This window comes from Mauremys mutica, chromosome 14 (assembly GCF_020497125.1).
Source record: "Mauremys mutica isolate MM-2020 ecotype Southern chromosome 14, ASM2049712v1, whole genome shotgun sequence".
In the NCBI taxonomy this organism is placed as follows: Eukaryota; Metazoa; Chordata; order Testudines; family Geoemydidae; genus Mauremys; species Mauremys mutica.
In genome coordinates, this window is record NC_059085.1 from 6,378,359 (window position 1) to 6,393,425 (window position 15,067).

The following is a 15,067-nucleotide window of genomic DNA, read 5'->3' on the forward strand; positions in this document are numbered from 1 at the left end:
TCGTGGGTGAATCCCCACTTCGTCAGATGCATGGAGTGGAAATTTCCAGGGGCAGTTGCCAACTACAAAACCAGTTTCTTCTCCCTTGGTTTTCACACCTCAGCTGCTAGAACAGGGCCTCATCCCCCCTGATTGAACTAACCTAGTTATCTCTAGCCTGCTTCTTGCTTGCATATATATACCTACCCCTGGAAATTTCCACTACATGCATCCAACGAAGTGGGTATTCACCCACGAAAGCTCATGCTCCAAAACTTCTGTTAGTCTATAAGGTGCCACAGGACTCCTTGCTGCTTTTACAGATCCAGACTAACACGGCTCCCCCTCTGATACATGATTTCTGAAGCTAATCTCATGCTTTTGGACTGCTTGGGGTTGACTGTACTGCAGCACTCACAGGACAGGCCCAGGGATGAGGCTCCTCCCACAGCATTTACTCAGCTGCTTGCAGGACCTGCTTAGTTTATGGGCTGTATTAATTCAAACAATGGCCCTGCCATTGGCTCTCCATGGGCAGACTACCCTCTCCCCCACATGGAGTCAAATACACGCAACTTCCCACATGGCTCTGATTGCAGCCTGCAGCCCAAGAACCCCAAACATTTGCCCTGAAGAGGGAAAACAGGAAGTGTGTCAGTTCTGGGGTCTGTAATACAAAAAGAATCTAGAGGTACCTCCCTGTGGTGGAAATTTCTGATCCCAGAGGGCTCCGTAACCTAGCAAAGGCAAAACAGCAGCCACAGGCTGGAAATTGACACTGGATGACAGCCTGACACTAAGGTGAAATTTTTGAATGGTGAGAAGACCCACCCGTTGGAACAATTCACCCAGGGGTGTGGTTGATTTGCTGCTATGAGAAGCTTTAAATCAAGAGGGGGGGAGTCTTAGCTCTGCTCTAGCTTATCCAGGAGTTCTGGGCTCCGTGCAGCAGTCGCTGGCTAACATTCTCTGGCTTGTGCTGCTGGGAAGGCAGCTGAAATGACCAGTACAGTCCCTTCCAGCCTTAACATCTAGCAATCAAGGGTGTTCCGAATCCCCCTGAAACAGCTCTAGGAGACCCACAGATAAAAGGTGTCAGGACAAGCTGAACATTAGCATCAACCAGCCTCTGGCTTCTCCCTGAGCCTGGGCGCTGCTGTAATCACTGCTGCTGAACTGAGGTTGAAAGCAACAAGAGGCCTCTTAATTGTTTTATACTTAATTACTTAAAGTACCTCACCTGGGTATTGTTCAGCTTAATTAGCTGATGTCTGGAACCTGCTATGAAGCTGAAAATCGCTGTGTCATTAAGCAGCATTGTTATATTTAGATGGATTTTATTCCTTTCCTTATTAGGTCTCTGGCCCACCCCATCTCATTTTAATGTTAAAGCACCAAGAAAGGCTACACATGGAGCAGATGCTAAATGTCACTTTGCACATTTCCAATGCAATTGTCTGAGATGGTCTTAATAACGAAGGGAAGAAAACAACATTTTTAGTACTATTTGACAGTATTGCTTCAGCTATTTATATTTGCCAGATCTATACCAACGTTACCTCCACAAACGCAGCACAGTCACACACTGGAAAGTCAAGAACTGTCACAATTAAGGTTGCCCATGTGTGTAATTAAAGACTGCATACGCACCAGGGTTAATCAGGCTGAACCAAAGTTGCACAGGCTGTCTTAACCCTGGCATCCCCTAACTGTAGGGCGCTTGAAGTAGCAACCTTAAAAATGTCTTTTAAAAACTAGAAATTCCATCTTGTGATGGAACCAAACTGGGTTATCAGCAGGGACCAGTTTGTTAGCTCCACAGAGCAGCCCTGTGTGCTAACAAAGCAACCGGGAGCAGTAACAGGCTGAGTATGCAGATCAGGCACTAGAGTGGGATGAGACACTCATTGCTGGTGCATTTCACAGCTATTTGCTGTGGAATTCAGGACGCCTGGGTTCCATTCCAGGTTCTGGAGAGGCAATGCGTCTAGTGGTCACAGACCTTTCCGCCCTGTCTTCACCTGCCTGTCTCTGTCCCCCTCCCTGCTCCTGCCCCCTCCCACTCTGCTCCTATCTTCTGCACCATCGGTGCCTATATAGCCCCCAAACCTTTCCCCTTCTGCGCCCATCCAGCCACGCCCCTGGGTTCCTGTAGCACACCTCTCTCCCCCCACACCTTTTCTGGCTACTGCCCCCATCCCACTCTGCTTTTCCCACACCCCTGGTTCCTGCAAACCCCTCATCTCCCCTGGCCCACTCCCCACCCCTCTGCATTCTACATCAGAACCATTCCTCCTCCTTGCTGTCTGGGAGCCAGCAGTGCACAGGAGACACAGTCCCTGTTCTTGGCCCCGATGCCTGGCCCCACCCCAGCCCCTGGCTGCCAGGACACACAGTTACAGGGAAGGTCTGGTCACACATAGGGGCTGCAGCATGCTCAGTACAGACAGAAGAATCTTGAGGGAATGCAGTTGCCAAATTGTAGCAAGTCTCTGTGTAACATGTGCAAACTGACATTTTTCAGAGGTTTAGAACTTGGCTAAATTAGGGCAGATTTTCATGGGGCTGGCAAAGGGCACGTCCTTAACACCTGGGCAAACCCCCCTCCAAACAGCAAGTCCCTGCTACAAACTGTGGGGGTAGGGGGGTGTTAGAGCTTCTCAACAGAATGGCTGTAGCATTAATTTTTCCTTAATCTTGTTCTTGGAAAAAGCTGAACCATTTTAGCTGAAATCCCCCCCCACAACCCCAAAAATCAGCCTGAGGCAGACACCCGACATGAACATTTTTCAGCCTGAACAGTTGAAGTTTGGCAAAGTTTTAAGCAACTACAAAGAGGGCATTGTAATGGGATGTGTCGGGCAACCTTTCCAGGCATCACTCTCTTTGCTGCCTCTGATCAGTGTTTGCCATTTGTTCTGTGCAGTAACTACATTCGTACTGGGGCAAAGGAGAGGCTCCCGCAAAAACAGTGACTGAACAGCAACGATCACATTAGATTGTTTTAAAAAGAAATTGAAGAGTCTCCTGCTGAATCATCAACCCCCTTTGCAGCCCCACCTTGGAGGCTGTTGCTGGGGAAGCTCCATACAAGCACTAACACCCCAAGCCTGCTGGGCTAGTGAGATCTAACAGGGTCCCAGCATAAAGAGAGGCGGTCGCAGAGTAACAATGCAGCTAATGACAGACCTTATGTGAAAGGGTACCAAGGAAACGACACCAGGAAGCCATCACCAGTGCAGTGGAGACAGCTTCAGAGCAGCAGCTTTGGTAGCACAGAGCACAGGGAATTCAAGGCGGCATCACAATGCCAAACGCCCCTTGTTCCCAGAGCAGGTCTGAGCGAGGTTTACGTGTTGTTCAGCTGAGAAGGCAAGACAGAGCATATGGGCTGAGCTGATCAGTGCTACACATCCAGCCTGCGTTGTCGGGTCACGGCAAAGCACGTTCCTACCCCAAAACACCCCACAAAGGCCGCCCTAACCCCCATCGGTCATGGGCTGCATTGTCTCGTAGCTGCGTGGCCTGGAGATTGCAAAGAGCTAGGTGCCCCAAAAGGTCCACAGAGCAGAGCTCATCTGCAGAGTCATGTGCTTCAACAAGGCTCCCTGTTATCCATGGCCATGGAGACCAGGCCATTCCCTGCTGGCTAGCAGTCCCTCGGCACTCTCCCAAGTACCTGGCCCAGGGGAACCCCGCGGCCCTGGCTGGGTTGTCGGGGATGTGCTTGGAGCGAGCGCATGCTGAGCACTCCAGCTCCCTACTGAGCAGCTGGTTACTGCAGAAAGAACAGCCCGGGGCAGTGGATGATGCTGGTGGAGGTAGAGTCCAATACCCCCCATCTCTGTGTACAGAATACCAGAGACCGAGCTCACTCGAGGGGAGGGGGCAGAGCCCCCATGACCTGCCTGGCTCTGTCTGCCCCCTATGACAAGGGCCGCCCGGGGGGGGGGGGTGCAAGTGGGGCAATTTGCCCCAGGCCCCCACGAGAATACAGGATTCTAGAGCAGTGCAACTTTTTTTTATGGAAGGGGCCCCTGATATTGCTTTGCCCCAGGCCCCCTGAATCCTATGGGTGGCCCTGCCCATGACCCCCAAAACAGCGTAGGCTGCTCCCTCCTCCCCCCCCCCCGCACTCAAAATCCCCGCTTGGCTCCTGGAGTCCTTACAGCTGCTCTGACTGGCTGCTCGGCCCCTGCCGGGAGCGAACCTGGAGCCCTGACATGTGCTTGTGCAGCACGACCGCTGGGCCCAGGCAAGGCGCGCTGGGCAATTCCCTCCCACGGGATCAGCCTGCGCCTCGGACAGGGGCGTGTGGGCGTGTCTGACCAAACGCTCAGCCCCGGCCACCCAGGACGCCCGCCAGCTGCAGGGTTGGGGGAGGCGCCAGGCCGGACACCCGCCGGCTCAGGGGAGGGGGGAGGTGCCAGGCCGGACGCCCGCCGGCTCAGGGGAGGGGGGAGGCGCCAGGCCGGACGCCCGCCGGCTCAGGGGAGGGGGGAGGCGCCAGGCCGGACGCCCGCCGGCTCAGGGGAGGGGGGAGGCGCCAGGCCGGACGCCCGCCGGCTCAGGGGAGGGGGGAGGCGCCAGGCCGGACGCCCGCTGGCTCAGGGGAGGCGCCAGGCCGGACGCCCGCCGGCTCAGGGGAGGGGGGAGGCGCCAGGCCGGACGCCCGCTGGCTCAGGGGAGGGGGGAGGCGCCAGGCCGGACGCCCGCCAGCTAGCAGGGGGGAAAGGTGCCAGGCTGGGGAAAGGTGCCAGGCTGGACGCCCGCTGGCTGGCAGGGGGAAGTCGTTAGGCCGGACACCCACTGGCTGCCTGGGGGAAAGTCCATGCTGCCAAGTTTCATGAGACTGAAAGCCGCAGGCTTGAACTCAGCGGGGAACACGCTGCAGACAAAGGGGGATATGCTCCAAGCGAGCACTGGGCCGAGAGGGGGAAATGGACCCCTGGCGCAGGGAAAGGGGGAGGGAACCAATCGTTGGCAGTGGGGTTGCAGGGGGGATGGCTCCCAGGAGCACACCGGGACGCTCTGGAAGCCGGGTGAGGGGGTCGCTACACGCTGCTCAGCGGGTGTGTTCGTTAATTTCTGGTTTGCCTGAGGCCCAGATCTGCTACTGTAACCCCCCCTCGCTCGGTGTGGGGCTCTGTCCCCTCTAGCGGGGGCCAGGCCAGCTGGCCAGCGAGGCGCCTGCTGCAGCCTTGGCAGCTCATGCACTTAGCTTCAGAAGTCTCAGGTTTGATCCCCACTGCTGACACCCCTGTGTGGGTCAGCGTTACACTACCAAGCCCAGTGCCAAAGACACCTCTCAAGCCACGTGCTTGCTGTCTGACCGGTGCCTTGTTTAGATTCAGGAAGCCCTGACACTAGAGGACACCGACACATTTCCATGGGAGAGCGCAGTGTGGCCACCCCCTGGAATACGCTGCAGCAGCATCGGGAGACAAACAGCCTCAACACGCAGGATGAGTTGAGGTCGTTTTGGGCCCCGATCCTGCCAACACTTGCACATGTGCTTACCTGGACTGCTGTGGGTGGGCCCACTGCAGGCTGCAAGCGAGTGTTTGCAGACTTGCGGCGTAAAAGCCGCAGGGCACTGAAGCCAATGGCGGCCCAGATTCCTAGCACCAGAGCAGAGCGTGGTCCCCTCCTCCCCAGGGCTAGGAGATGAGTTGCCCATGGTGATTGAATGTAAACCTCACAGCATGGGGGACACCCAAAGGATAAAGAGCACTGGTAAAGCTGAGTTGACCTGGGCGGAAAGCATCTGAGGCTCAAAGAGTTGAAAGTCAAATATTCGAATCCTGCTAGTCTGCCCTGGTTTGGGCCGTCCTGGTCAGGTTCTTGGTGACTAGATGGGAAGGGCTTTCAGCATTCCCAGCATCGCCAAACCCTCATGTTCAGAAAGCATGAATCAGGCCTCCAGACCCACGAGATCCAACCTTCTAAGTCAGCAATTTGAATAAGAGCGTGGCGTGGAGTGCTGGGCTTTCTGTTTGCCAGCGGAACCTGGTGGGTTCCCAGTTCCAGGGTTTTCTCTGCAACCACGAAGGCTAGAATAATTCTTCAGAAAACAAAAGCTGAGGTTCTAGTGTATTCACAGGACTGCAGACCCAGAAAAACCCCAATCATCAGGCGGCTCCGGTTAAAGCCACGAGAGCGGGGACGCTGCATTCCTACAGCGAAACGATCATTTGAGTAGATTCATTCACTCCGGAACCTGGGTGGGGATACTTGCCAAGTGGGTTTTTATAGCGTTAAAATCTCTGTCTGCTCTGGTCAGATGAACCATGCTCAGAACCTAGGAGCAACTGTTGTATGTGACCTGATCGTTCTATCACAGCTCACTCCTGAGCTGGTGGGATTCTTCATTGCAAAGGGGGGGGGAGAGGATAGCTCAGTGGTTTGAGCATTGGCCTGCTAAACCCAGGGTTGTAAGTTCAATCCTTGAGGAGGCCACTTAGGGATCTAGAGCAAAAATCAGTACTTGGTCCTGCTAGTGAAGGCAGGGGGCTGGACTCAGTGACCTTTCAAGGTCCCTTCCAGTTCTAGGAGATGGGTATATCTCCAATTATTTTTTTTTTAAATTATGGGCCTGATTCTCCTTTATACCAGGTCACTTTTAGCCCCATGGCAGCATGAGGGGTCATTAACATGCATTCAGACATAACTGACACCCACTCTGCAGCCCCTTGACGCTGCCCACGAGGTGCAAAGGGGTCTTGGTGGAACTGAGAATCCAAGCCCTTGGCCCCACTGCCAGTTGTTAGCTGTGGCCGGAGACTGGGCACTTGTCCACATGCAGCTGTTAGCTGAGTTTGGGAGGGGCCTAGGGCCTGCTCAGCTCTGAACCTGGCTTGTGTCTGCACATCACATGGGTCACCCTCAGTGACCGTGGCAGCGATGCCCTTGCCAGCAGCCTGGCCTGCCACAGGCTTGGCTCCCTGCTGATCTTTGCCATGAGGAATGCCCCCCCTCACTGCATCTGTGCAACTGGGGTGTCAGCCATTCCTCCCAGTGCTGTGACATCCCCGAGTGCACTGCTCTGGGTGCGTGTCTTCTGGGCACCCTCTCTCCTGCTGAAGCATTATGGGAGTGTTGCCCCACTTTTCCCATAGTTCACTCCAACACAGCTGGCTGGCCTGGCCGCTGAATGCCCACACACAGCCTGCACTGAGTTGTGCTGTGAAAGATGCTGCTGGGGGGCCACGACTCAGCTGTGCGAGCTGTAACAGGGTCTTGTGAGGGGGCACAGGGTGGCAACATTCATCAAGCTTGACCTCCCTGCCCCCAGGCTGGGGGGCTAATGACAGACCCCTGCCTGGAGTGCTCAGTGACCTAGGGCTAAGCATCATTATCAGACAGCAGATCAAAGCCCAGAGGCACTAGTATCTGATGTCACTGATTGCCCTGTCCTCAGGTGATGGCCACTGCAGCAAGGAGTCCAAGCGAGAAGAGGCCTGGGGGGAAGGCCATGCCCGGACGCTTCCTCTCCCAGTTGGCAGCCGCACTGGACAATCCAACCATCAAGGCGCTGGAGGTAAAGAGCAATCACGTGTTTAAAACACGAGCCGTGATGGGACGGGCGCGCTCGCAGAGCTGCGGCTGCCTGCAGCAGGCGTGTTCACAAGGGGATCCGGCCAGGCACATGGGGAGCGGGGAATGCGTCTCCTCCAGCCGTGTGTGGGGGTGAGACAAGGCCAGGCCCCGTGGGAGCTGGCTCGATTCCCCGGGGAAGGGGCTGTCCCCCAGAAAGGCAACCTACCAGTTCCGTTACACTTCCACATCGCCCTCGCAAGGGATTTAACAAGAAGTGGCCCCAAAAAGATGATTTTCAAAGATGATTTTCAAAGTTTCCAGTTCATTTGTGTGAAAACCAGCTGGGTAATTTGGGGCTCACATTTCCCCTGGCTGCTTTGACACCTTCCTGCCCCAGAGGCCCTGGCCAGGGTTCCCATTGCAAGGGGGGCTTTGATAGTTACAGCTGACCTGCCTCCCTCGGTAGCTGGCTGCGCAGCATTGCCGTTCAGCAGCAGCCTCACTCCCGCGCTGGTGGTCTCATAGCAGCACAGAGCCCTGGCATCCTACCGTGACATTCCTAACGTTACGTACGTCTCACACCACAGGCTCCGAGCTGCGGCACGCAGGCCTCCAGCTGCCAACCAGGTCCTTTGCTAGCCCGTCCATGGCCTGGTGGGGGCTGGCTCTGTACCGCAGCACAGGTCCATGGGTGCCTGAGCGCTTATGCAGATGGGTTTTAAACAAAGCTTAAGCAATTCACTGGCCACTTGTTCACCGCAAAGCTCAGCTTCCCTCCAGGCCCGGAGAGGAGCAGGCAGACTGGGCTGTCGCGGGGCTGGGCTGAGAGCTGGCGTCTGTGCCAGGCCCTGCAGCCCTCCGGAAGCGTTGCTTTCGTCTGACGCTCCCCAAGCTGTAACTTTTCGTCTTCCTCCCCAGTGGGACGGGGACGGGCAAGGAGTGGTCGTGCACCCCAAGCTGTACGACGAAGAGGGGCAGAAGCACAAAGAGCTCTTTCCGGAGCTGAAAGCCCTGCGATCTGTCTCCGTGCTCCAGGCGTGGCTGCTGACCGCCGGCTTTAAAGCAAAGGCAGCGAAGTAGGTTGGAGGGTCCCCTGGGGGCTGTATTACTAGCATCAAACTGCAGTGGGATCATCCCCCCTTGTGCCGGGCCCAGCCCGTCTCCCCGGAGCTCACCGCCTGCAAAGAGCAGAGACAGAGGCTGGGACTGGGGCCCCACTCACACACAAAGGGCTTGGGGCAGGGGCCAGCCCATGGCGTCCCAGTGCCCGGCCTGGTTACGCACCAGCTCAGACCTGAGATCTGGTGAGAATGAAGTCGCTTGGCCCTGGGGCTGAAGCTGGGCATGGCGGGAGGGAGGAGGTGAGAATCACAGAGGCCAGAGTGGGAGGGGAGGGGACGGAGCGGGGGGACCAGCACCCAAGGGTGATGCAGCAACAGGGCGTTGGAGCCGAGTGAATGAGGATGTCAGGTTGTGAAGGCTCCTCCCAGCTGCTGCTGCTCCTCTTGTGGGGGGGAAAGGGAGGCTGTTGGGCCCCAAACGGGCCCTTCTGGGGATCCTGCAGGGGCTGGAAGGCCCTGACTTGCCCTGTTCTGGGGCTGTCTGCGTTCTGCACCAGCCCTGTGCGCTGGGCTCTGACTACCGGGGCTCAGAGAGGCTGCTGGACCTGGGCATGGGCTTTGCCATCTCTCAACATGGGAGAGCCTCCAGTCTAGGCTGGGACGAAGGATGGGATGGTCATGAGCTGGCCTGGCATGTCCCAGCCATTCCCCTGATGGCACCGTTCATTCAGCCCCCAGGCCTGGTGGCACGAGGGCGGGGGGACAGCTGGGGAAGTTTGTTGTCTTTAGCGCAATGGCATATGGACACTGGGTCACACGGGGGCCTGAACCCTTTTGTCTCAGAGACAGAGGGTCCAACCCAGTCCAGGTCAGTATTGACCCAAAGCCAGGACCCACTGATGGCTGCTGAGTGACCTTTCCGACATGAGCCAGCAAGACTGGTGGCCAGGGCTCATACTCACCGCAGCGGGCACCCAGCAGAGGGGCCAGGGCCGAATGGAGCAGAGACTGAGCTGCCTTAGAGGGGCTCCCCTCTGAGCGGGACCATGGCACGGGAAGCTGGCACCAGCCCTGCAGGGGAAGCTGGCACAGGGGCTGTGGCTGTTCTGCGAACCCAGCCGTATTAAATAATGCCAGCTTCAGGCCCATGAATGCCACGTCAGGAAATGGACCCAGAACAGGTTCTACTAACCAGTATCCCTGCTGGGACCATGTCACGGTAACTCCAGTGTCCAGAGTACGATTCAGCTGCACTGCAGCCTGGCAGCTAACCGTGGCCAGCCTCAGCAATGCCACGCAGGCGGCAGCGTGCCTCGTGACGCCTCTCCCACCATGCCAGAGGCGAGGGCAGAGGCCAGCCCACCAGAGGCAGCGGAACATGCCAGCCCGTTGGAGAGGTGCACCAAGGCTATGGGAGGCAGCAGCACCAGGGTTGCTGGCTAAAATTCAGCTCCGCCCTGACCCTCTCCTACGATCCAAAGCCAGTGCAAGGTTCAGGTTCATGTATAAACTGGTCTCTCACAGTTAGGTCAGAGGGGACTGGGACTGGGATTCCTGGGTTCCCTTCTCCTGACTCTGCCACTGACTTTGGGCGCAACCTCAGACAAGTCACTGTCCCGCTCTCTGCCTCAGTTTCCCCATCTGCACAAGGGGCGTGGTCCTACCTCCCCATCTCCGTCAAGGGTTGGGGCACACCAGAGGGGCAGGGCATTTCAAGCTGTGATGCCTTGAGCTTCATGCCCCCTGGGAAATGCTCTCCCGACCTGACGGAGGGCAGGAAGGAGTCAAAACAGCGTAGGCTTGTTCCCTGGAAGTTTCCTGGCACTGGTGCAGGTTGTGTGGGAGGCAGGGGACACTTCTTCCCTGCCAGGGGCCACTGTCCCTCTGCCCAGCAGCTCAAACCACCGTCCCCCTGGCTCTGGTTCTGCCCCACAGGGCTGATTCTGCAGTACACGTTTTCCAGCACGCCGACTTCAGGAAGCTGCCTCCCAAGGCTGGGGAGGTGGACAGTCCCCTCACTACCAGGCAGCACAAGAAAGCCAAGAAAAGGAAAAGCTCGTCAGACCTCGCTGCCAGCCCGGCAGCGGCTCTGCCCCCGGACACACTGCGCACGGACAGTAAGTGCACACGACACAGCACAACAGGCCAGCGCTGCCCCTTCCCGGCGTGAGGAAAGCGCTCGCTGTTCTCTGTACCTGTGGGAGGCAGCAGGCTCCTGCTCCTCAGTGCAGGACTGCGCCTGTGTGGGGCTGGCTCTGGCAGTATGGTGGGCTGGCTTAGGCCCCGGTCGGTTGGCCCCCAGAGGAGATAACGGCCCTGCTAGTGCTACCAGCTAAAGCGGATCTCCTGTAGCTCAGGTAGCAGAGACCTGTGGTTTGGGGACAGACAGGCGAGGGCTCCAGGCTGTGTGCGAGCCTGACACATCCTCCACCAGCCAGTCTTGGCCTCAGGTCGAAGGAGCAGCCCTGCTCGCCGAGCTGGGCCCGGTCTGCTTCCTCCTCCCCACAGACCCCGTTGTACAGAGTGGGCGAGTCCTGCCTCTCCCCAAATAGATACAAGCAGGCACCCCCTAAGGTGCTGAGGGCCGAGCCTCAGTGCCAGATTCGACTCCCCCTCCTCCCTGGTGCCCTTCCATCACCACCAGCTCCGTGCTCCTCCAGCCCAGAATCATAGAATCTCAGGGTTGGAAGGGACCTCAGGAGGCCATCTAGTCCAACCCCCCCTGCTCAAAGCAGGACCAATCCCCAACTAAATCATCCCAGCCAGGGCTTTGTCAACCCTGACCTTAAAAACCTCTAAGGAAGGAGATTCCACCACCTCCCTAGGGAACCCATTCCAGTGCTTCACCGCCCGACTAGTGAAAAAGTTTTTCCTAATGTCCAACCTAGACCTCCCCCTCTGCAACTTGAGACCATTACTCCTTGTTCTGTCATCTTCTACCACTGAGAACAGTCTAGATCCATCCTCTTTGGAACCCCCTTTCAGGTAGTTGAAAGCAGCTATCAAATCCCCCCTCACTCTTCTCTTTTGCAGAATAAATAATCCCAGTTCCCTCAGCCTCTCCTTGCCCTCTGCTGGACTCTCCAAAACTGGACACAGTACTCCAGATGAGGCCTCACCAATGCTGAATAGAGGGGAATGATCACATCCCTCGATCTGCTGGCAATGCTCCTACTTATACAGCCCAAAATGCCGTTAGCCTTCTTGGCAACAAGGGCACACTGTTGACTCATATCCAGCTTCTCGTCCGCTGTAACCCCTAGGTTCTTTTCTGCAGAACTGCTGCCTAGCCACTTGGTCCCTAGTCTGTAACAGTGCATGGGATTCTTCCGTCCTAAGTGCAGGACTCTGCACTTGTCCTTGTTGAACCTCATCCGATTTCTTTTGGCTCAATCCTCTTATTTGTCTAGGTCCCTCTGTATCCGATCCCTACCCTCCAGCGTATCTACCACACCTCCCAGTTTAGTGTCATCTGCAAACTTGCTGTGGGTGCAGTCCACACCATCCTCTAGATCATTAATGAAGATATTGAACAAAATCGGCCCCAGGACCGACCCTTGGGGAACTCCGCTTGATACTGGCTGCCAACTAGACATGGAGCCACTGATCACTACCCGTTGAGCCTGACGATCTAGCCAGCTTTCTATCCGCCTTATAGTCCATTCATCCAGCCCATACTTCTTTAACTTGCTGGCAAGAATACTATAGGAGACCGTATCAAAAGCTTTGCTAACGTCAAGGAATAACACATCCACTGTTTTCCCCTCATCCACAGAGCCAGTTATCTCCTCATAGAAGGCAATTAGGTTAGTCAGGCATGACTTGCCCTTGGTGAATCCATGCTGACTGTTCCTGATCACTTTCCTCTCCTCTAAGTGCTTCAGAATTGATTCCTTGAGGACCTGCTCCATGATTTTTCCAGGGACTGAGGTGAGGCTGACTGGTCTGTAGTTCCCTGGATCCTCCTCCTTCCCTTTTTTAAAGATAGGCACTACATTAGCCTTTTTCCAGTCCTCCGGGACCTCCCCCGACCACCATGAGTTTTCAAAGATAATGGCCAAGAGCTGGGCCCCCAGGGCAATCATGCTCCAAGAGCCCCGCTGCCTTTCCTAGGGCTGGCCCCCAACGAGTATTCAGCCAGGGGAGGCTCCCCCACTGCCAGACACACCCCAGCTTCTCCTTATGGTGACAGCACCCCCAGGCTGTGCTTGAGATTGGGAAGAGCCTGGGGCAATGGAGCCCCAGGCACAGAGGGAGACAGACCAAAGGAGGGGATGGAAGGGTTGGTATCCCCAGTGCACAGGGGGGAACCAACGGACTTGCCTCAGGGCACCCGGCCAGTCTGCAGCAGAGCCGGGAACTGCACCAAATCCGAGGCTGGAGCCTTTGCCACAGAACCAACCTCCTTCACAAGAGTGGTCTTGGGCAGTCCCACCCCTGTGCCTCAGTTTCCCCCTCTGTAGCCCAGGGATCGTGCTCTTCCCTGAGGCCACGAGGCTTTGTTGCAGCCCATTGGGAAGCTGCCGTGAGGGCCCGGGCCGGGAGTATGGAGTATTCAGTGTTACAGCGGTGGTGGTTTCGCTGCCCTAGGGAGACCACAGCGCCTGCGACCCTTATACCAGTACATAAACTATGACAACCCGGAGCTGAACAGCCCTTCGGAGGACGAGAGCGACACACCAGAGACAGCTGCACTGGAGGAGGCTGCTGGAGCCCCAGACAAGGCAAACATTGAGGAGGCAGAGGGGTCTCACCAAGCAGGTAACAGGGAAGGAGTTTGCTCCAAGGTAGGGTGGCTTCTGGCCAGGGACACGTGGGATGAGGCAAGAAGGGGGTTAAAGGATGGGGGGGCTCATGCTGTTCCTTCAGGGGCAGCCCAGCTGTGTCCTGTGGAGAGCAAGGAGGGGCAGTGCTGGACCCTGAAAGGGGCGTGTGTGTGTGTGTGTGTGGTTACCACCACTTTTCCACACGCAGGTTCCTCCCTTGGGTTTGTGGGCACAAGCACTTCGAAACATCTGCCCCGTTAGGCGGCTGAGGACGGCCCCAGCCCAATAGCACTGGCACAACTCGCCCTGACCTTGACGGAAACCTGATCCTGCTAAAAGCCAGGGCCAGGCCACCTCGCTCTCCAGTAGCCTTCGGCCCCAGCACTCCAGGAGCTGGGGGAGCAGTGGGTTTGGGCAGGGGCAGGAATTAATCTGGGCCTCACTTACATCCAGAGAAGCTGAGTGACACTCAAATGCCAGCACGACCTCTGGGCACGGGACCTGCCCCGGAGAGGCCACAGCTCCCTGTGATCCTGTGACGTGATCCTGCCACTTTTGTTCCATTTACAGCTGTAGCTGTTCCAGATAAGCTGGACCCACCTGGTCTATGACACCCCAATTGGCAGCAGCCTGTCTTTTACCATAGATTCTAGAGGGCCTAGACAGACAGATTAGAACCTCTCCCAGCAGAGGAGCCCCTTCAGTTCCCATCTGAAATAGTCACCAGCTGGTATTCACCTTCCAAAACCTATTCATCCTACCCATTTCTGCCCTGGGCGGTAAGCTCAGACACCCACCTGTCTTGCATCTCCATTTCAGGAACAAAAAGCGATAATGCAGAAAGTTGCTCCCCAGGAACTCCGCCCCAGGCAGAGGTCGACAAGTCAACACAAGTCGACATCGACAAGATGCTGAGTGTCTGTGCAGCTCACCTGGTACCACCGCTCTCACCGCAGTATAAATAATCACCCAGATTTCCATTTCCTGCCTTGTCCATTTAGCATAAAAGAAACCTGGGACAGAGCATGTTGACTTTCTGCCTTCTTAAAACTCTGCGGTGAACCCTTCAGATAGCCTGGCCTTTTGCCGGGCGTTCCTGGTAAAAGCCACTGTCTTTATAATGAGCGACTGCATCTCCCAGACGCTGCTCATCATGGCATTAACCTTTGTGCCTTTCTCACTCATTCATGAAATAAAGGGAGACGTTAAACCGGCTGGCTCTCAGAGCTGTCTAAAGATTCAGTGCACCATTGTAACTGGCTTAGTCTGGGCCCAGAGCAGGGGTCAACAGCTGACTACATTTGCGGTTCAATCAGACTCTTCAGGCACCAAGGTTCGCTTGGGCTGTCCTTCCCCGGCAGCAGAGGGAGCACTTGGAGGAGGAGATGGCGTTCGAGACTTCCCCAGCCACAACACGTTGCACAAGCAAACAGCAGGTGATGCCACTGCTCACATTCCAGTTTTCTAAAAAAGAGGGTGAGGTGTTGTGCAGCAAAATCTCCTCCCACTCTGCCACGGGGTGGGGCGGCACGAGTCACTTTGGGATGCTGGGGTCAGGCTGAGCACTGTTTTGGCCAGTGCCCCATAAGCGATCACCGTTAGATGGGAAGCCCAATACCAGCTCCAAACACAAAAGAAGCTACTCCCAGTTATCCTGTCTTCTCTCACTCCTCTTGTATGTTCTCCTTCCCTCCTAGGAGTCCTACCCCACTACTAGACTTG

General features: G+C 56.3%; 1 protein-coding gene across 1 annotated transcript; it reads left to right on the plus strand.

The window, feature by feature from the left end:
• The first annotated feature begins 5,007 nt into the window (after positions 1-5,007).
• On the plus strand, positions 5,008-14,537 carry C14H16orf86 (chromosome 14 C16orf86 homolog). Its single transcript, XM_044987754.1, has 6 exons — positions 5,008-5,021; positions 7,400-7,519; positions 8,437-8,594; positions 10,515-10,696; positions 13,170-13,340; positions 14,165-14,537. The coding sequence occupies exons 2-6, from the start codon at positions 7,403-7,405 to the stop codon at positions 14,308-14,310; spliced, it is 774 nt and encodes a 257-aa protein (XP_044843689.1). The 5' UTR covers positions 5,008-5,021; positions 7,400-7,402; the 3' UTR covers positions 14,311-14,537.
• The last annotated feature ends 530 nt before the right edge of the window (positions 14,538-15,067 follow it).

What these genes read in the sequence shown, in the direction of transcription:
- C14H16orf86 (XM_044987754.1), top strand. Translation starts at nt 7,403, where the DNA reads ATGGCCACTGCAGCAAGGAGTCCAAGCGAGAAGAGGCCTGGGGGGAAG. An exon ending in TTTAAAGCAAAGGCAGCGAA is followed by an intron (nt 8,595 to 10,514) that starts GTAGGTTGGAGG and finishes TCTGCCCCACAG; the next exon opens with GGCTGATTCTGCAGTACACG. An exon ending in AGAGGGGTCTCACCAAGCAG is followed by an intron (nt 13,341 to 14,164) that starts GTAACAGGGAAG and finishes TCTCCATTTCAG; the next exon opens with GAACAAAAAGCGATAATGCA.